This window comes from Quercus robur, chromosome 3 (genome assembly GCF_932294415.1).
Source record: "Quercus robur chromosome 3, dhQueRobu3.1, whole genome shotgun sequence".
NCBI lineage: Eukaryota > Viridiplantae > Streptophyta > Magnoliopsida > Fagales > Fagaceae > Quercus > Quercus robur.
The window spans coordinates 68,927,396-68,949,748 of record NC_065536.1 but is presented as its reverse complement, the minus strand read 5'-3'; the positions used below and the strand labels follow the sequence as shown (position 1 = coordinate 68,949,748).

Below are 22,353 nucleotides of genomic sequence, written 5' to 3'. Positions count from 1 at the left end.
AAGACAATTCTATTCAAATGTTTAGCTTTGTTGGTAAAGTTCACAGTAGTATAGGACAAGTTTTGTTCTTGCTCCCAAGATCCCTTAACAACCTCTGGGAATTCAGGGTGGAGCATCCACATAGTTTAGAACCTAAAAGGTTTCCTAATAGGGACAAGAGGAGGTTTGGTAAGTTCTAGAAGTATAGGGCAGTGATTCAAGAATACCCTGGGAGGTGAGTAAAAACAACTTCAGGGAACAAGAGCCTCCATGCAGGGTTGGCAAAACATCTATCAATGCATTTTAGTATTAGGTCCGAGATTTGTCTAAGATTGGACCAAGTGAATTTAGGGCTAGAGAATCCCAAGTCTAGGAAATTGCATGCATCAAGACACTCATTAAAATCAAGAGCTCTATTAAGATTAATATGTCTACCCCTAAATTTGTCATCTCCGCAAAGAACTTCATTAAAATCCCCTAGCAACAACTAGGGGAGGTTATGAAGTTGGGCCACTTGGGAGAGATTAGCCCATAAAATTCTTCTCTCTGCTAATCGAGGACTAGCATAAATAGAGGAAATAAGCTAGGTAAAGTTAGAGGAACATACCTTTACAGTGGCATGGATCTCTTGCTCAGTGGATGATAGCATAAAAACCTCCATTTCCTTCATTTTCCAGAGCAGCCATAAGCCACCAACAAAACCAATGGTATCTGTTGTAAAGAAACCATCAAAAGGAAGGTCCTTAATGATCTTGGTAGCCCTGTCACCCCTCACCTTTGTCTCCATGATAACCATAATTGAAGGAAAATGGTTGACAGCCATTTCAAAGATCCTCCTCTTGAAATCTGTAGTCAAGGCACCCCTGTAATTCCACAGTAGGATATTCATTAGTATAATAATTGTTTGGAATTTGCACCGATTTAGATCCCGTTATTGTAGTTTCCATCATGCTCCATCCCAATCTCCTCAAAAGGTCCTTGGAAGCTACCCAATCTTGCTTCCATAATACCATATATTTCAATATCCCTAGTATGTCTTCCATGCAACATACTAGTAGATCGCATCTCTTCACTTTCTTGAGAGGTTGAAACAATTTCATTGTGGGGAAGTTCCCTATGTGGGATGAAATCGATCCCCTAAAATCTATCACCTTCCTTTCTTGAACTAGCTACCCTGATTCGTCCAAGTGTGGCATTATTAATGGCCTCCTTATCCTATTCAACTCCTTTGCTTCTATTTCCGTTATCAATAGGGTGTCTATAAGGAATTTCCACCAAGGTTTTGGGGTTGCACCCCATGCCAGATGATTAGGCACAAGATTCCCTATTCTCACATTGGTAGATGTGATCAGGAATAAATGCTTCCATGCTAGACTAAGATCTTCCTCTACCCAACACATTGTATCCATGGGGGCTACTCTGGTCTAAGCAAGCATCTCGTCTGGTATAGCTATAGCACGATCCTGATACCACATTGCCCACCCTTAATTTGGGCAAAGGAGTTAGGGCTCGGGCATGAGGTTCCATCTAGCTAAGGGAGTTTGTTTCCTAGTTGAGCATTATTTTGGTAAGGAGTTAGTTTGGTCCTTGACCCTGGACTTAAGCGTTTCAATGCTTTTGATCCTTTGGAACTAAAACCTTTCATCTCACGAGGAGATCTCAAGATCTTGGCATTTTTCCTTCCAGTCCCATCAGATTGGGATGTCTAACACACCAACTCACTAGTTAAGGAGTTTTGTCATACCTCCATCATACTATCCAAATCATCCACTTGTCTCTTTTTCACGTGGTTTTACAGGTCTGACCTTTGCCAAATCTGCTACTTTGGAGTTTCTAGGTGTAGTCATAGTCTTGTATGCGGAATAGGTAGCCAAGTTAAGGCTTGGTTTTACCATTTTACCCTTAATTCCCCTATCCGGTTGGTTTTCAATTTGATTAGTAACACGTGCTTGTCCATTCTTGACTAGATGCTTCTTCCTAGTTATTAACATCCATTCACCGAAGTTAGAATCTGCTAAAGGTACCTCCTGACTTCCTAATGAGGGGGATGCAAGTTCCTCTTTTCTGGCTTTCTCTTGTGAGTGAATTTTGTAGTAGCAGTTTTCTTGTTTATGGCCAAGTCTACCACTGTAAAAGCATAGGTAAGAAATACCTTCATAGATTTCCTTTTGCATCAAATGGCCCACTTGGATTGTGTTTATCAGCCGCTTCATGATATCAATTTGAATGCATAGTCTTGCGTAACTACCTCTTAAGCCCAAGGCTATGAAGGAGTCGATTCTGAGAACTGGACCAATGACACCTCCAATGTCTATAAGAACAGAAGTATCATAGAATTCAATAGGCAGTGATAGGCCAAGAATATATTGACCCCTTATGATGAATTAACTAATTAATTAGCCAAGTTAATTAATTAATCCGATTAACATGCAATACGCATGGTAGCACAAACAAATCACCAACTAAGTTAAATGCAGCAGAAAAATAAAGTTGACATGGTGATTTGTTTACGAATGGGGAAAACCTCTAAGGCAAAACCCCACCAGGTGATTTTAAGGTCACCACTCCTGATAATCCACTATTATCATAACAAGCAGTTACAAGTAAAGGAATCTCAGTACCTTATACCAACTTACAGTTGAATCTTACCCCAATACTCAATTGGACTTTTTCTGTAGTAACAATCTCTCCTTTTCAATGCACGACTCCTTGTACGTGACTAACCAATCAATGCACGGATCCAAGTGTGTGACTAACTACCAACTTAAGAAAGATGTTGGCTACAAAGTTCTTCAGTTCATCAACACGATGAAGATTACGAAACTTTTTGGTTACAAAACCCTACAGCGTACAAACGCAGCAACTTCTTGAAGAGAAAGATGAACTAGGGCAAATTGTCTCTGGTCACAATATGATTGTGAAAAACTTTTGCATTAAGTTGCATCAATTGTAACGACCTTTAAAATAATCCTTATATATGTTTAGGGTTGTGATAAAAGAAGGCCTAAACAAATATACACGAATTGGAGTGAAATCAAAACTGAAAATCTGATTTTCGTAAATCTTGATAAATAGGTTATCTGTCGAGCAATGGGCTTACACAGCCTTTTAAACCTCGATTGATGCTATCTGTTGAGATAGCTGTCGAGCTTTAAAATCCAGCACTTCTTCACTTGATTCTTAGACAGATTTGCATGGTTTTAACACTTGGACATGAAACTTTGTTCCTTGAAGTATTAAACACATCCTAGATCTACCCAATTACAAGTAAAGTGTGTTTGTCAAAGGATTAGCCAATTCTACATTGACATATGTTCCTAACATGATTCACATATGTCCTAATTGGCAGTTCTGGGAATCTAACCTAGACTACTACTGAGGAGAAACTGGCCTTTGAAGCTTTAAAGTATGGTTCCCATGGTTTAATGGCTTAAAAATGTTCCCTAGGGGCCTCCACACAAAATCTTATCATAGTCCCCTTCATCACTAAATTTAATCAGGAAAAAATATTTCCTTAGGTCAACGCAGTCCATCTTCGGCATTGGGTTCCATAAAGTATTGATTTTGAAAATGAGATAGTTGTAACCCAGAGTTCTACCGTACACTTTCACTATCAATGCCTTTGACCAAGGAACTCTAATTCGAGCCTTTGTCTCCTTTGAAAGTTTCACTTCTGCCATACCATCTGTTAAATCTTCCATTTCAGAATCTGATTCATCCTCTATCTCCATAGTTCTGTTGAAACTAAATATGCTTGTGCGTAGGTGCCAGGAATGCCCCGATAAGACTATCCTTATAGCTCGCCTACTATGGGGTTGGGTGAAAGGCTTATCTCTACTGTTATCTTTGAATTTCTTCACACTCCTGATGAGCTCCTCTTCTTCTTCACTCGAACATGGGGTTGCCTACTGAAACTCTAGTTCCATACTCTATTCTTATTCCTTTTGTATAGCAACGAAGTTTGAAACCAACCATTTAAAATGTATATGAGACAAGTTCTTGGCTCTGGGAATGTCTCGTCAATGGGGAGTCCAACGAGTAAAAGACCCAACCAACCCGCCCGAGTCCGACTGACTCGAGGCCCAGCGGGTGGACTCAAAGTCCATGATGGGTCAAATTCGGGACCCTCTCTAATAAAACCCGAATAATCGGTTCAGGTGGCGAGTTAATGGGTTAAAAACCGGTAGAGGCCGACCCGGCCGATGGTTTAAGATAATATATATTTATATATATATGTGTGTGGGTTATTTGTAGATCACATGAAGTCTGAAGAGAGGAGTACTACTGATTGGACTAAAAGCTGAATTGTTTAGTGCTACACACAAGACTGCAAAAGGGATGGGACTAAAAGGCTAAAAGTACTGAAATTTCACAGCTTCCGCGCAAAAGAAAATCTTCATTTGAAGATTTAGAACGCCTCTCTTTACTTCAGTCTTCACTTCACACACACACTCTCTCTCTACTCACCCCAACAGCTAGTCGGCTACCCTACAAATCAAACTCAAATTTTCACTTTCCTATGCCTTTGGTCATGAATCATGGTTTAGGTTTAGGGTTTCAAGACTCTACTTAGCTACACTTATCAAAATCAAAATCAGATTTTCCATACCCCTCCTTACTCGGCTCAAACTCAAAATGCTCATTTCTCTCTCTTATAAATTGGTCTTTTCTGAGTGTTTTCCATTCTCTCTACTCTCTAGTGATTTCAAAATCTCTCCTTTTTATTTTGAAACAAACAAAGCCGTTTACTCCTTTACATCAAAATCTTTCTAGTTTCTTCACTCCACCGAGTTGCTGGTTGCTATTGCCGCCGCCTCACAGCCCACCTAACGCCGCCATCTTCACTCCATGGGTCTTCTCAGCCTCTCAGTCTCGGCTTCCTAGTCTTAGATCAGGTAATTTTTTTTTCCCTTTTCATCCTTCTTTTTCTATATTTTGTGTTTGTGATATGGGTTTATCATTTTGTTTAAATAATTTATTTTTTGATATGTAATAAGAATCATATGAAAAGCAACTTAAGGGATCTTGTTCAATGATTTAAAACTTAAAGATTATGGACCAAAACTGAACAATAGATTGGATTCAAAGATGAAACCCTAATTTTTTATTTATTTGATTTGTTGGTCAAAGACTTGATTTATCACTTTTCATAGATGGAACCCCTAATTTGAATGTGTTTGCTTGTGTTATCATTTTTCGAAGACTTGAGTTATCACTTTTCTGAGTGTGCTTTGTGTTTATTTTCATGTTTACTCTTTACAAACAGACATTATAGTTAGTTTGATTCATTATTTTAGTGTGCTCTGAGTGTGATTTGTATCTGCCCTATTTTATTACTTGTTTTTTATTTATTTTATTTATTTTTTTTATGATCCATATACTTGTATCTTTCACTGTAAAAGAAGAATATGAACCCCTATTTTAAAAAGATAAAATCCAAACACATTTTTATTTTCTTATCTGCCTGTTTTATTCCTTTATTTTTTATTTTTTTTTATGATCAATATACTTGTATCTTCACTATAAAAAAAAAAATAATAATAATAATAATAAAAAGATGAACCCTATTTTAAAAAGATGAAATCCAAACACATTCTTATTTTCTTATCTAATTGTATTTTATTGCTCATTTGTTTGATTCATTTTGCTTTCCTAACTTAAGAATTTGAAATCGTAATTTTATGTAGGAGTTGAAAGTTGTTCAAGTAGGCTTTTTGCTTACTTTGCAAGGTTGAATCCCTAACAGCTAAGAGTTCTCTAAGGTATCATTTCTCTTCCGTTGTATCTCTTTTAACTTCTTGTTATTGTTTGTGTTACTTTTGAGTTTTGTCATTGTTTGAGGAATATCTTACTGCAATAATTGTGTTTGCAAATTGACGATGATATGTCTTTGTAATTTCTTTTTGAGGCTTTTATTTTATCTTTCTCATCAGAGCTATTAGGCCACCCAATCTATGTAGTGTTTATTTACGTGTAAAATGTTATATCAATCCATTGCTTCATGTCTTGATCAGAGTTATCATACTAAATAGGATTGGGTTATCTTCTCATCAATCGAGAGTTTAGAAGTCCTATTTTTTCCTATTAAATTATAGAAAGGGCCATTCTTAATTGTAATTTTGATACTCATATGAATCCTTTGACAATTAGATAGAGATTCAAATATGATGCACTCTTTCACTAGACTTGATAAGGGTCATTTTAAGACTGTTTGCAATTACTACCAAAAACTTATCTAGCTGATAGTAAAAGGCATGGTACTGCTAATTTATTGAATCATGCACCAGTTTGTGTTAAGAACCCTAATAGAGATACACTTACAGTGCAACAAACCTTAGCATTTGAACCCAAAATTGATGGGGAGGAAGGGTTTCAGCTTGTACAAACAACCTTTACTATTGAGGCTTCTAGAAAGGCACTCGCTAAAATGGTTATAATAGATGAGTTGCCTTTTAGGTTTCTTGAAGGTTATGAATTTCAAAGATATTCGACAACCTAAGTTGCGAATTAGGGATATCCCATCTCGTCAAACTGTGGCTAGAAATGTGATTGGCATTTATGATGTTGAGAGAGAGAAACTAAGGGGGGCCTTGAAGGGTTGTAGGGTGTGTCTTATTATGAACACATGGACTAATATTCAAAATCTGAGTTATATGTCCCTTACAGGTCATTTTATTGATGATGATTGGAAGTTGCATAAGAGAATTTTGAATTTTTGTCGAGTTGAAGACTATAAGGGGGAGACTATAGGTAGAAAGATTGAGATGTGTTTGCGTGAGTGGGGTATTAATGGCATATTCACTTTAACAATGGACAATGCTAGCTCAGATGGTGTCACCATTAAGTTTTTGGAAAATGTAACTAAAGATTAGGAGGGGACTGTTTTAGAACATGAGTTCTTACACGTGAGGTGCTATGCACATATCCTAAATCTGATTGTGAGGGATGGTATGAGAGAAATTAATGCATCCATTGCTAAGGTGTGTGAAGCTGTGAGGTATGTGAAGTACTCACCAAATAGGAATCAAAATTTTGTGGGTTTTGTGGAGAGATTAGGTATTGAGTCTAAGTCTCTTCTTTGTTTAAATGTACCAACTAGGTGGAACTCTACCTACCTCATGTTAGAAACCGCCCAAAAATTTGAGAAAGTGTTCATACGAATGGACTTTGAGGATGATATTTATTCTTCATACTTTATGAACAAGGAGAATAGTGGTGGTATGGGATCTCCTAGTGGTATTGATTTCCAAAATTGTAGGACATTTGTGGGTTTTTTGAAGCTTTTTTACAATGCAACGAAAAAGTTTTCTGGTTCTTTGTATGTTACTGCAAACACCTTTTTTGAGGAGGTGTTTGTCATTCAAGAAAATATTTCCCATTTAGGTAAATCTCAAAACCACCTCTTGAAAAACATGGCAACTAAAATGGAATCTAAGTTTGACAAGTATTGGGGGAAAGGGGACAAAATGAATCATCTCTTGTATGTGGCTGTGGTTCTTGATCTAAGAAAGAAGTTGAGGTTTTTGAAGTTTTGCTTTTCTGAAATTTATGGGAATGAAGTGGCTGATGTGATGGTTGAATTGGTGAGGGGTTCCTTGGTCAAGTTGTATGATTATTACTCTTGTGTTGATTCACCAAATGTACAAGTACCAAGTGGGAGTGAGAGGACACACATAGAAGGTGAGTCAATTGGTTGTAGCGATCCAAATGCGATGGTTAATTCTAGGTTTGACCGTTTCTTGGAGGTTGAGCAGTCCATAGGGTGTAGCGATAAGATTGACAAATATTTGGCTAAAAATTGTGAATGTAGAAGGGGGGATGTGAAATTTGAGATATTGGGGTGGTGGAAGGCCAATTCAAATAGGTATCAAGTGCTGTCCAAATTGGCTAGGGATGTGCTGGCTGTACCTGTTTCTACTATTGCTTCTGAGTCAGCATTTAGTACCGGAGGAAGCATACTTGATCCATTTCGGAGTTCATTTTCTCCACTCGTGGTTTAAAATCTTGTTTGTGCACAAGATTGGCTTCAAGCCATGGTTCCAATTTCTTTTCACAAATCAAAGGATGAGTTAGAGGCCTTGGAAGATGAATTTCATGATTTAGGTAATATGTTAATTTCCAAACTTTTTGTCTATTAAGTGCTATTAAATGTGTCTTATGCAAATGAAAATTAATCTAATAGTCTTCATTTCTTTCTCTTTTCTAGTTATACGTCAAGCAGCAGCAAGTGGTGGAAGTTCAAGCTCAAGCAAACGTATCTTAATTAGTGTTGATGACTAATCACTAACCGGGTAAGTTTCTGCCCTTACTGTTATTTCTATTGAGTTTGGCTCTGCCCTCTCTATTGTTTTTGGTTATTACTATTTTGTATTTTTTGGTCTTGTCCTTATATTTCTATTGATAAATATCTTTTTTCCCATTTTCTTGAAGGAGGAAGGACACATTTTGTATAGGAGGCAAATTTTTGGATACATATTGGAAGTTCTTTTGGACATAGTGCTTTTCTAACTTATAATTTATAAATGAACTCTTGCTTATAGGAAAGAAAACTTATTAAGTTTATAGGTTTTCTTTTCTATAAATCATGGACTAAACTATAGAGTAGTTGCTCTTTAATGCTTTAGAAAAGCTATTTTTTTGGAAATACTTAGGTATTTCATAATTGTAACTAATTATAACTAGCTACTGCCTTGGTAGTTTATTGCCTTAACACTTGAAGTAACTACCTTTCAGCCTTCTCTGACTCTATGGAAATATTGCAAGATGCTCTTGTTACCTTTTGTTGCCATACTTGTGGTGTGGTTGTGATTGAATTATTTGTTAAAATTTGTTTGCTGGTTTGTGTAAGTTGTGTTACATGTATGGAATGGTTGGCATAACTTGGCAGGTTTAATAGGTTGAGATGTGCTTTTGTGCTTATTAGACTTTCTTGATTTGTTTTTGGATTTTTAAGGTATTGCCCAGGTCTTAATGCTAAGGCATTTTGAAAAAATTTTCTTTCTTGTGTTGTGCGGTTTTAACAGGTGGTTAGAAAGTGATATTATATGTGTTTTTATGTGCTTGCTAATTGCCCAAGTTTTTACGTGTTATTTAATGTATTTACTGTATTTGTTGTCATTAGGAGTGAGCTAGAAACATTAAATTTGTACTGATAAGTCCTAGAGGCCCAAAAGATTCAAAGCTATGCAATGGCATACAAGCTGAGCTTGAAGGCCCAATTTGAAATAAAGGATGTGAAAAGAGGCACATATGATATATATATACATGATTCAAAAATACATAAATCTTTGTTAAAAGTAAGCCCATTAATTTGGACCCAAAAGGCCTGTCAAAAATTGAGTTAAAAAAAAATTTATGTGAATTCACAAATTCAACCCAATTCAAAGCCCAAACCTGCCTAACCAACGAATTTGACCCGTTTAACTAATGACCTGAACCGTCGGGTCTGACCCATATATTGGGTCGACTGTGGGTCACAATTTTGGTAACCCGATCTAGTCGGGTCGAGTTTGGATTAGGCCCAAACCCGACCCAACTCGACCCATGGACAGCCCTACTCATCATTGACATCAAACAACGAGTTTCACAATTCAGTAAGTAACCACTAGCCTTAGCCCTTAAGTAGCTAAATCAAACACATAGAAATAAATGTTTCTCAAAAAATAAAAAATAAATAAATAAATAAGTAAATATATAAATCAATAACTAAAAACACATTATTTTCAATGAAAACAAAATTTACAGGTTTGAAAATAATGATGCGAATGCTTCTCTTGAAGCAATCTTTTTAAGATCCACAGGTCTCACCTAAAAATCGATTATTCAAAAACCCAAAATGTATCAATATATATATATATATATATATATATTTTTTTTTTTTTGAGAATTAAAAATGTATCAATTTGTATAAATGATATCACATTTAGCAATAAACTGACATCACATGGAGATACCCGTCCAATGTAGTTTCATCTGTAATATAAAGATATCTACTAATTAATTATATTGATTCCAACTTGTGTCACTAAAGAAGTGGACAAGAAAAGTGATTTGGTGAAACCTCTGTTGCTTGCCGAATCCAATTAATTTTTTTTTTCTTTTTTTTTTTCAACCCATTGACAAATACAGTTCCATTATCAAGAGAAACAAATGAAACTTTTTGCCTTAAAAGTCAAAAGAGAAGTAAATCGGCACCAGGGAACTATAAACGGCATAACAAATTTACCCCGATGACTATATCAATTAAGAAAAAATGGATTTCTAGGGATCTTACATCAAGAGAGTTTTGTCTTCTTCTTCTTGAAATCTTTCTGAGAAGTCTCCTCCTTTGAATTATCTGTGGGTCATAGGCTAAAGTGATAAGTCTAATAACTTATACCCTAAGGTTTTTTATTCTTTTAATAACTCCTTATGAAATCTGAAATATAATTATTGAGACCACAATAAGTCCAAGAAGTGTTACTACAGGGGCGTTGATGACGTCGAGGTGTACGAGCAAATGCTGAAGGCAGGACTCAGATTCCCACTGAGTGCCCTTCACCATCATCTCCTTCAATACTTAGGGCTGGCCGTCACCCAAATATCCCTAAATGCCTGAAGGGTTTTCTTAGGCATGGAAGTTTTATATAGGGTGATGTCTGATGGGGCGCATAGGTTGACAGTGGAAGAGTTTTTCCATTACTACTGTTCGTCTGAGATCATTCAGTCTAGGGGGATGTACAATTTCTTACCAAGGAGTCCGCTACTTAGGTTAGTATGCGAGACGCCGGATTCCTACAAAGACTAGAAAAGTCACTATTTTTTCATCCAAGGGGATGACTGGATGTGTCATCTCAGCGACCATGAATATATGCCTGTAGACAAAACCTGGGGTATAATGCCCTTGTCTGGTAAGTGTCCGTCTACCTTAGGTTCCATTTTCTAGCTTGCTTTCCTTAATGTTCTAACCGTTCATTTCACATCTCAGGACCGTCCAGAAATCTCCCTTGAACAATGGAGTTTTTTGGAAAAGATTTTCAATACCACCAAGCTGTTAGAGAGGACGTGGGCTAAATTAGCTACCTTAGATACTCTTAACTGGTATTGTGACGGCCTAGAACCTACAGAAGCTACATGTCGCTACAACCGTCAAGTTCACAAACGTAAGCTTGTTACCCTGGCTTTTCTTCATTTTGTTTACTTCAATACTTTGTGTAACTCCTTATCCATCCGTTTGCAGAAATGGAAGATAGTAGGAGACGGGCCTACATCAAGCAGCAAGCTGCTGTAAAGAAAAAGCAAGAGGGGAGCTTACCCCCTAAAGCAACGGGTTAAGCTCACCCATCAACCAAAAGGAAGCCGTCAGAGAAGGTTGACTGTCTACCCAAGAAGCCAAGGGTGGTGACGAGGCCTAACTCTGGCGAGACTCTAGCCAAGTTGCCCCAAAGCCTGGCCCCGGGGTTGGGAAAGGCTTGATGAAGGGCCCCATCCCAGTCGCCAAAGAGCGCCCCATCCTCTTTCGCGAGGACTTAAGCTATGCGCTTAAACAGCTCTCATCCATCATTAAGGACGACGACTACTCGGACCTGGGCAACTATACGACAGAGGCCATGAGGGAGACGGGCCTTTTCAGCCTGGCACAGGTATGTCCATCCGTCATTGTTATTCGTCCCGTCCTTGTATTGCCTTGCTCCTAACATTGTTTCTGTTTCCTGCAGGGGGTGGTCATGATGAAGGGGCTCATGGATCGTTGTGTGTCACATGAGACAATACTGGGCCCTCTGAGGGAAAAACTAGGTGCCAAGGAGACAAAGGTGCAGGAGTTGCTAGCCTGGAAGGATGTCCAAATAAGGAAGCTTGACTTGACCAAACAGTTCTTGAAGGAGTCGAAGGCACAAGTTGAAGCATTGAACAAAATTCTTAAGGACAAAGAGGCGGAGATCTTGAAGGCTAAAAGTCAACTCCGTTATGCTAAGGAGGTTGCGATAAGGGAATATCATGACTCCGACGACCTCTTTAGGGAGCTCGGCGTCTCCTTTATTGATAGTTTTGATGACTGCATCCGTTAGGTCAAAGCCTCTTTTCCAAATCTTGACCTCTCCCACGTCTCCATTGATGCCCAGCCCTAGACTCCAGCTCAACCCGTCTCCTTTGTGGGTACGACGACCTATTTGCTGACAACCCTATGACGGAACCACTTGGTGACAGAAAGACTCCTGTCAATCAAGCCAAACCTGTTGGTGATGAAGCTCATCCACTTGAGGGGGACCCGACGGCTGAGGGGAAGGATGGAGAGGGCCTTGTGGTTTAGGATTAACCTTTACTTTTTTCTTTTTTAATTTAGTTTTTCTTATTTCAATGTAAAGAATTTTTGGAAGAATAGCATTTATGTTAATGTAAACGTTGCTTTTTGTATCTAGACTTCTTCCTTTTTATAATATTTTGATTATTTGTCTTACAAGATATCCGTCTACCTTGGACTTAATACTTGTAAATTAATTCATGGGATGGAACCGTCTAGTTGATATGAATATTAAGCATTGGTTAGGATGAGTCTGTATTTTTTATAGACTAAACATATGTCAATCTTATGGGACGAACCCGTCCACTGTGTTATTTTGATGGACTTGAGTCATCAATTTAAGATGATCCCGTTCACATAGTGAACGGGACAAACTTAGGCTATCCTTATGGGATGAACCCGTCTACTTTATGGACTTATTTAAATATAATTTATTTCGTTAAGATAAATCCGTCCACTATATGGACTAGGTAAACTTGAGCCATTCCCTTGTGATGGACCTGTCCATTTTATGGACTTGTTTAAACAGAAACTATGAACTCGTCCACTATATGGACTAGGTAAACTTGAGCCATCTCCTTGGGATGGACCTGTCCACTTTATGGACTTGTTTAAACATAAGCTATGAACCCATCCACTATATGGACTAGGTAAACTTAAGCCATCCCCTTAGGATGGACCTATCCACTTCATGGACTTCATAATCTTAGATCACCACTTACGATGAACCTGTCCACCCTGTGGAATTCATAATCTCAACTCACCACTTAGGATGAATTCATCCACCTTGTGGACTTCATAATTTAAGGTCAACCCATAAGTTGAACCCGTCCACTTGGGACTTAATAATCTTCGATCACCACTTAGGATGAACCTATCCACCTTGTGGACTTAATAATGATAATGTGGAAATGTAGATAATATACACATGGAATTTCTAAATAACTCCTCTTATTGTGAAAAAATCGGGGATAAAAATTGTCTTTTGAAAAATGAAAAAACTACCCTTCGGGCTTAAAAGAAATTGTAGATAATAAAAATTAAACTAAAAGGAAATAAACTGGAAATGAGGAGTGTTGTCGCCCTTGCAACTGTCTATTGGTAGTACTTCTTTAGGTGTTTTGTGTTCTATGGGTGATGCAACTTTTGCCCGTTCAGTGTCTCCAAGTGGTAGGTCCTCTTCCTATGCCATGATGCAATTCTGTATGGTCCTTCCCAATTAGGTCCTAACTTCCCCTAGGAGATGTCTTTGTGGCACCCATCACCTTTCTCAAGACAAGATCTCCAACTTGGAAGTCTCTGTGTCTAACTTTGGAGTTGTAGTGCTTGGCCATGAGGTTCTGGTATTGTGCTAATCTTTGCTCGGCAGTTGCTCTGACCTCATCTACCAGATCAAGTTGCAAGCACATAGCTTCATCATTCCTACTCTCGTCATAGTTTTCTACTCTGTAGCTTGTGAATCCTACTTTGGCTGGGATGACTGCCTCACTTCCATATGCCAAATGAAATGGTGTCTCTCCTGTATGCGTCCTTATAGTCGTCCTATAAGCCCATAGGATGCTTGGTAATTCTTTAGGCCATATACCTTTTGCCCTCTCGAGCCGAATCTTGATGATTTTAAGTAAGGATTGGTTCATAACCTTAACCTGTTCGTTGGCTTGAGGGTGGGCACGTGATGAGTAGTGATTCTTGATCCGTAGCTGTAAACAAAAGTCTTTGAATGCGTTGTTGTCGAATTACTTCCCGTTGTCTAAGACCAGTACTCTAGGTATACCGTACCTGCAAATGATGTTCTTCCATACAAAGCTTCGCACATTCTTCTCCGTGATGGTGGCCAGGGCTTTGGCTTCTACCCACTTGGTGAAGTAGTCTATACCGACTACTAGAAACTTTAACTATCTAACCGCTATTGGGAACAGGCCCATGATATCCAGCCCCCATTGAGTGAAAGGCCATGGGGCCATCATTGGGGTGAGCTCCTTTGTCGATTTCCTGATTAGGTTGCCAAACCTCTAGCACTTGTCACAAGCTTTAACGTATGCATGGGCATCCTTTTGTATGGTAGGCCAATAGTATCCTGCCTGGATTAGTTTGTGCACTAATGACTGTGATCCATAATGGTTTTCGCATACTCCTTTGTGAACTTCTCGCATGACATAGTCTTCCTCCTTAGGGATGAGGAACCTCAGGTATGGTCGGGATAAGCCCCTTTTGTACAGAACACCTTTAATTAGAATGAAGCGAGCTGCTTGAACCTTCAACTTCCTTGCAGCTTCCTTGTCGTTAGGCAACACGCCATCCTTCAGGTAAGAGGTCATTGGTGTCATCCAGTAGTTCTCGAAACCTATTTCCTGCACACTAGTGCCGTCTATCAATGGTGAAATTTAAACGAAAGACAATACCTGACTAGGGATAAGCATGTGCTTCGTTGAGGTAACTTTAGCAAGACAGTCGGCATGCTCATTCTCCTCCCTTGGTATTTGAACAAACTTCACTTGGAGGTCGTTAACTCGATCCCTCACTTGCTCAAGGTACTTCTTCATCCGTTCGTTCTTACATTCATAGTCACCATTGACCTGGTTGGTTACTACTTGGCAATCGCAATACACGACCATATTTATAGCTCCTGCCGCCTTGGCGAGATCCAGCCCTACTATCAAAGCTTCATACTCCGCCTATTTATTAGTCATAGGAAAACCAAGACGGATGATGCATTCGACCATATCCCTTTCCAGGCTATAGAGTACCACACCGGCTCTGCCTGCTTGCCTGCTGAAAGATCCGTCCGTGTGGATGCTCCACTAGGGAGTCTCTTCTGCCCCCTAGTCTTCCACAAGGTTGAATTCTACGATGAAGTCAATAATAACTTGTCCCTTTATAGCCATACGTGGTTGGTACTGTATGTCCAATTCGCTCAACTCAATCACCCATAGCGCCATCCGTCCAGCGGCTTCAAGGCTACTCATTGCCTTTCAAAGGGGTTTGTTTGTTAGGACAATCACAGTATGTGCTTGGAAACATGGCTTGAGCTTTTGCGCCACAGTTACTAATGCAAAGGAGAGCTTTTCCATCGGGGGGTATCTCTTTTCCGCTCCTCGAAATGCTCGACTTGTGAAATATATTAGTTTCTACACCCCATTCTCTTCTCTAACTAAGGCTGCGCTGACAGCGGTAGGGGAGATGGCTAGGTATAAGAACAGTTCTTCCTTTAGTTTTGACGGGCTCAATAATGGTAGGGAAGAAAGATATGCCTTCAAGTCATCGAATGCTTGTTAACACTCAGTTGTCCATTCAAAGGACTTTTTCAATGTACGGAAGAAATGTAGGAACTTATGTCGCTCTTGAGATGAACCTGTTTAGTGCAGCTACCTTACCGTTTAGGCTCTGTACCTTTTTTACGGTCTTTGGCAGGACTAACTCCATTATGACCTGTATCTTATCCAGGTTGACCTCAATACCCCTTTGGGATACCATGAACCCCAGGAATTTTCCTGCCATCACCCCAAACGCACACTTGCTTGGGTTTAGTTTCATGTTATAAGATCGGAGGGTGTCAAAGGTCTCTTAGAGGTCATTCTAGTGGTCGTCCTCTCATATACTCTTTACCAACATGTTGTCCACATAAACTTGCACATTCCTCCCAATCTGATGTGCAAACATTTTGTTCATCAGCCTTTGATATGTAGCGCTTGCGTTCTTGAGCCTAAACAGCATCACTTTGTAACAGAAGAAGCCTTAGCTGGTGACAAATGAAGTCTTCTCTTGGTTGGCCTTGTCCAGCTTGATCTGGTTGTAACCAGAGAACGTGCCCATGAACTTAGTAGCTAGTGTCTTGCTATTGAGTCCACCAAGATGTCAATCCTCAAGAAAGGATAGCTGTCCTTGGGGCAAGCCTTGTTTAGGTCTGTGAAGTCCACACACATCCTCAATTTTCCATTGGCTTTCTTAACCATCACCACGTTGGCCAACCAATCAGGGTAGTACACTTCTCGTATGAAGTTTGCTTCCTGTAATTTGCGAACCTCTTTTGCTATGGCCTTGTCGCACTCCTGCGCGTTCACATGTTTTTTCTGGCATATGGGAGAAAAAGAGGGAGACACATTTAACCTGTGGACTATGATAGATGGATTAATTCCAAGCATGTCCTCATGGCTTCCGGCGAACACGTCCTAGTTTTCCCTTAGAAATGTCATCAATGCTTGCCTGTCTGGTAGGCTAGCCAGAGTGCTAATTCTGGTAATCCGTTTAGGCTTAAAGTCATCAAGGAGAACTTCTTCCAATCCTTCCACTGGTTCTGCCACCGTCTACTATTCCTCTATATACATAGTCTGCAAATGATCGTCCATTTCCAACATAGCAATGTAGCATTCACGTGCCGCTACTTGATCTCCTCGTACCTCTCCTACTCTATACTCTGTTGGGAACTTGATCATCAAATGGTAAGTTGAAGTTATGGCCTTCCATGAATTCAAAGTAGAACAACCTAATATGACATTGTAAGCGGATAAACAGTCTACAACCAGGAACGTGATATCCCTGGTAATCTGCTGTAGGTAATCTCCGACTATTACGGACAAAGTAACTACTCCTAGGGGGTGTGCCCTTGTTCCTTCGAATCCGACAAGTGGCGCGTTAACAAGAATCAGTCATTCCCTATTAATCCTCATCTGCTGGAATGCTAGGTAGTAGAGGATGTCAGCAAAGCTCCCATTATCTGCTCCCTAACCACGAGTGCATCGTCGTGTGAGTGGTGGAGACGCCTTGCATCTTCCTCTATAAACCTAATGACAGGGTTGTCAATCCGTGCCATCTTCGGGACGAATCCCATCAACTGGACATTTTGAACCATCCGTAGGTAGGTTTTACGTGCCTTCTTGGACAAGCCAAATGTTATGGTTCCCTCTACGATCATCCTTATGTCTCCTAGTGGGGGTTTGGGATGCTCATTTTCTCTCCGGGTAGGTGGTTCTTGGGGCTGGTCCGTCCTTTCCTTACGGATGAATCTTTGCAACTTCCCTTGCCTAATAAAAGCTTCTATCTACTGCTTTAAGTCATAGCAATCAGATGTGTCATGACCGTGGTCACGGTGGAAACGACAGTACTTGTCTTTGGACCTCTTGCTAGGGTCTCCCTTCAACTTGCCAAGGAATGTTAGAACTCCTTCGTCCTTGATTTGCATAAGGACTTGATTAATTGGAGTGTTTAGTAGGGTGAAGCTTGCGAACCTTCTGGTAGGAGGCTTAGAGCACCTATCTTCCCTCCTATCTCCTGTCCTTGCTATCTTTTGCCCCCTGTCCTATTATGATTCCTCCTGTCTTTCTCTCTTTTTAGGCTTCTTTTTGCGAGCCAACAGTGCGTCCTCTGCGTTCATGTACTTAGTAGCCTTGTAAAGTGCATCCAACATAGTCTTTAGGTCATTTTTGTATAAGAAAAATAGAAACTTACCCTTCCGTAGCCCATTCGTAAATGCGGTCACAAGTATCTTGTCATTAGCTTCATCGATTGAGAGTGCCTCCTTGTTAAAGTGGGCTCTATACGACCTCATCATCTCATCCCCCCGTTACTTAATGCTCATTAGGCATGTAGTGGATTTCTTATACTTGTGCCCCCTGATAACCTGTGAGGCAAACTGGGCGCTCAACTCCTTAAAGGTACCAATGGAGTTGGGTGTCAACCTGCTAAACCAAACCCTTGCGAGGCCCTTCAGCGCAGTGGGGAAGGCCCTGCACATGATCTCGTCTACCACTCTTTGCAGGTGCATTAGTGTCTTGAAAGACTCCAGGTGATCCAGTAGATCCTTAGATTCGTTGTAGCTCTCCACCTGAGGCATACGGAACTTCGATGGAAGGGGGAATGAAGTGACAGATGCGGTGAATGGTGAATCAGTTCAATGGACCAAGTCATCGAGGTCGCTAGATACTCGTCCTTTGAGGGCGTTCATCATGAAGTCCATCCGTTCCTTCATCATTTGCATCTCCGCGACTATATGATATGGAACTGCATTTACGATGGATGGACGGCTCGTGTCTTATCGCTCTGGTCTACTTGCGTCATTGCTACCTTCTGACCCCTCTTGGTCCCTTCTTTCAGCACTAGTGCCTTCTTGATCCTCCTCCTAAGTATTAAGCCCTGCATTCTTCTGGCACAGTTGCTCTTTTAGATCATGGTTTTGCTTGGTGAGGCATTCTACGGCAGTGGCAAGAGTCTAAACCTGTCTCTCAAGTGTGGCGGTGCGTGGTTCATCTCCTTGAACATTGTTGGTGGTCGCCATTGAACGAGTAAGCATCATGCAACTCTTTGTCTGGGAAGCGATTGTATGGCTTGCAAGTTGTGCTTGTTCTTCCCTACATATGGTGCCAATTGATGATGCCAAAAATTGTCAGTAAGTCACACAATCCTCACATGCTCAAGACAACACCTACACAACATAGAACAAGAAGACCTTAGGAGAGTACCAGTATGGTATCAGCCAAAGACCCTCCAAAGGTTAAGTTAGAAAGCTTCTCACAACCCTAGCGTGCCAGAGTTGGGGTGAATTATGCGTACCTTGATTTCTGAAAGCTTTGGGTTTTTATAGTAGTGTAGTAGAATCGACTTTTGTTTCTTGGTGAAGAAGGCGTTTCCTTGTGGGGAAGATCCTCATAAAGCGTGCGTATATTACGAGATTCTTTCCATGTTAGGATTACCTCAACTAGGGTTAGTTATAAGGCGCAAGACATTTTCATGTAGGGTTTACCCACGTTGAGTGAGTGCCATGTAGCCTCGATGTTCATCGACCTTGGGCCCAAGAACTCAGAATCCGTCCATATAGAGGGACAATCCGTCTACTATGGAAAGGGGTCCATTCGTCATTTGACCTATCTGTCCATCGTCCCATTTGCTACCTTATCCCTGAAAGCTAACGAATTCAGTACCGTCAGGTGTATTAAAACGGATCCGTCATCCTTGACTTTTATCCAGTTCATGAAGATTTAGGGGTTTTGACTTTTTAATGTGAAATAAATGGAGAATATAATTTTTATTGATTATTTGGAGCTAGTTAAGATTCTAATTGTTGTCTTGGAGAATATTATGATTTTGGTGTCATGGGTCTCTTGATGATATTATATAAATCTTGTCGGAACTACTCATAAAGTGTTGAGGTTTTGATGTTAGAGATAATACCTTGAATGATTTATGAGTATAATGGGAGTCTATGCCTTGTAAATTAATTTGTTGAGAAACTTTGGAAGTGGAATACATTATTTGTGAGGTTAAATACTAGGCTTGCCTAATTAATTGCTTAGTTAGAAATCTCTAATTTATAGCTAGATGCAATGTCAAGCTTTATGCTTATTGTGATAGGTTTGCTTGGTATTGTTTAGGTTCTAGCTAATCTTATTTGGAGCTTGGAAAATTATGCTTTTGCGGGTTGCAAAGTAAGTAGTTTTTTAATGGTATTTTTGGAAAATAACCATGTTGCATAAACATTGTTTTTGGTTCAAACACATTTTGGAAAATTAATTGTAGAACTATGTTTTTCTAAAAAGTGTTGTGTTGTGATACTACTATATATGATTATATATAAAAGTGCATCATATTTCTTATTGCATATGGGGAAATGCATGATTTGTTAGCATAGAAAAGACTAGCATCTTTTATTAAATTCTTGAGAATGGATTTATTGCATTATTTTCAAAATATAAAGATGTTTTATCTTGGCCTATGTTATTTGGGTAGTTAATACAAAATCTTTTTGGTAAGAAATGAGTTGAAGGCTTTGAGAACCTTGTGAATATCTTATGTATTCAAATATTTTATGAAACTACTTGGAAGTGAATTGCGTATTTTGAATTAAATATAATTTGTGAGCTCTTTATGTTCTACCCATGTGTTGTAACATGTGATTACCTAGCTATATACTATAGTCTATGTGACATTAGTATCTTAATACCCATCTTTGTGATGATTATTGAGTTCCGTTTTTGTAACGGCATATTTAGTTTCGGCTGTGTGTCAGAGAAGAGTTCCATCTTTGTGATGGCAGATTAGTTCTATCTTTGTGATGGCATTGTCATGTGGCCTTGCGTTTGGAATTGTATTTTTATTGCTCACAAAATATAGTATGTAGTTTCAAGCGAGTATTTTGAGAAGCATTGTGCCGTATCATTTTAATCATTCTTGTCATAATATTTTTGGAAATGGTTTTATAGAATTTATTTGGAAATTCCCAAATTATAACATGCTTTGTAAGCTTTTCATCATCATGAAAATTGCATTTCCTTACCCCATTAATTATGCTACTTATTGGGCTTTGTCTCACCCCATTCTTTTACAAACTTTTTCAAAGTAGGCAACGATTATTTTGAGAGAGGTTTTTGTGGCTAGCAGTAGTTAGAATAACTACAGATGGAGGCTAAACTTTTGTGATGGTGATATTTAGATGATGTACATCCTAGAGTACGCTTGACTCATTCTTTTGTATCCAATAGTAGTGGTAATGACTTTATTCCCATTGATGGGACAAGCTGATGATATATAAATATATTTATTCAAACCTTCTTTCTTTTGTGACCAATGGTCCTTGTAATTATTGTATAGAGCTCTGACTTACTTTGGGAGTATCTTTAATGAAATTATTTTGAAAGCTCATGATGTTGGTGCTTGGTATAGATTATTTGAATTGATTTGTCAAAAAGGAAAAATATACGTGTACCTTATTTCTCATGCTTTGGACCCCTTTTGAGTTTGGGGCGTGACATTTGGGGCCTTAAAAATGAAAATAAAAGGCCCTGGAAGTGAGGTTGCATACGCAGCCTTGAAGCCGTGTATGCAAACACACCAATAATGCTAATTCCTGATAGCACTAAGAGCCTGACTTTAAATGACCATAACTCACTCATTTTAAATCTAAATTGATAGGCCACAAACTGAATGACCCCTTGTGATAGAAATTAATTAATTAATTAGCCAAGTTATTAATTAATCAATTTATCATGCAAACGCGTGGTAGCACAAACAAATCACCAATAAACTAAATATGCAGCAAAAAATAAATAACACAGTGATTTGTTTACGAATGGGAAAAACCTAACGGCAAAATCCCCACCGGGTGATTTTCAGGTCACCACTCCTGAAACTCCACTATTATCACAACAAGCAGTTACAAGTAATGGAATCCAAGTACCTTACCAACCTACAGTTGAACCCTTATCCCAATACCCAATTGGACTTGTTCTGTAGTGACAGTTCCCCTTTCGATGCACGACTCCCAAGTACGTGACTAACCAATTGCGCAGATCCCAGTATGCGACTTCAATCACCAACTAAGAAGGTTGTTGGTTGCAAAGTTTTTCAGTTCATCCACATGATGAAGATCAAGAAGATACTTGGTCACAAAACCCTACGGTGCACATACACAGCAACTTCTTCAAGAGAAAGAGATGAATTAGGGCAAGAACTTCGTCTCTGGTCACAATTTGCTTGAATAGAGTTTGCTCAAAGCTTGTGCAACTTGTGAACTCTTTGACGGCCCTTAAATTGATCCTTTTATATGTCTAGGGTTAGGAGAAAAGAAAGCCCAAAGACAAATTCACGGATCCCAAGAAAATCATATTGGAATTCTGAAAATCTTAAACCTCGACAGATAGAAGGTGTTGAGCAACTGTCGAGCAGGTTTCGAGCACACCGAATGTAGAACAGCTTTCTTAAGCTCGATAGATGTAGCTGTCGAGCTTTAATGATTTCGTACTATGAACTTGTTTTCTTGAACAGACTTGAAAGTTTCAATTCTTAATCTTGAAACAAGGTTTCTTGAAGTATTTAAAGACATCCTAAATCTACCTAAATACAAGTAAAGTGCGTTTTGTCAAAAGATAAGCCAATTACATAAAATCATGACATATGTTCTTAACATGTGAAACACATATGTCCTAACACAAATTAGACAAAATTTGTGAAAGTTCAAAAACGTGTACAAATACACTTTTGAACGTTTAGACTCCCAAAAACCAACTTAACCAACCCAAGCAATATGTCAAACAACTAGTGTGCGGAAACTTAACATATGCTGTAACATGGAATTGATTAAACAACTATCTAAGCCACAACAAAAT

General features: G+C 39.1%; 1 protein-coding gene and 1 long non-coding RNA gene across 2 annotated transcripts; both read left to right on the top strand.

The window, feature by feature from the left end:
* Nucleotides 1–7,139: 7,139 nt before the first annotated feature.
* On the top strand, nucleotides 7,140–7,979 carry LOC126720008 (zinc finger BED domain-containing protein RICESLEEPER 3-like). The gene has a single exon (XM_050422494.1). The coding sequence runs from the start codon at nucleotides 7,140–7,142 to the stop codon at nucleotides 7,977–7,979; it is 840 nt and encodes a 279-aa protein (XP_050278451.1).
* A 7,634-nt stretch (nucleotides 7,980–15,613) lies between these two features.
* Nucleotides 15,614–20,890, top strand: LOC126719104 (uncharacterized). The gene is made up of 2 exons (XR_007653184.1): nucleotides 15,614–19,677; nucleotides 20,592–20,890. It is a non-coding gene; the product is annotated as an uncharacterized LOC126719104 (long non-coding RNA).
* The last annotated feature ends 1,463 nt before the right edge of the window (nucleotides 20,891–22,353 follow it).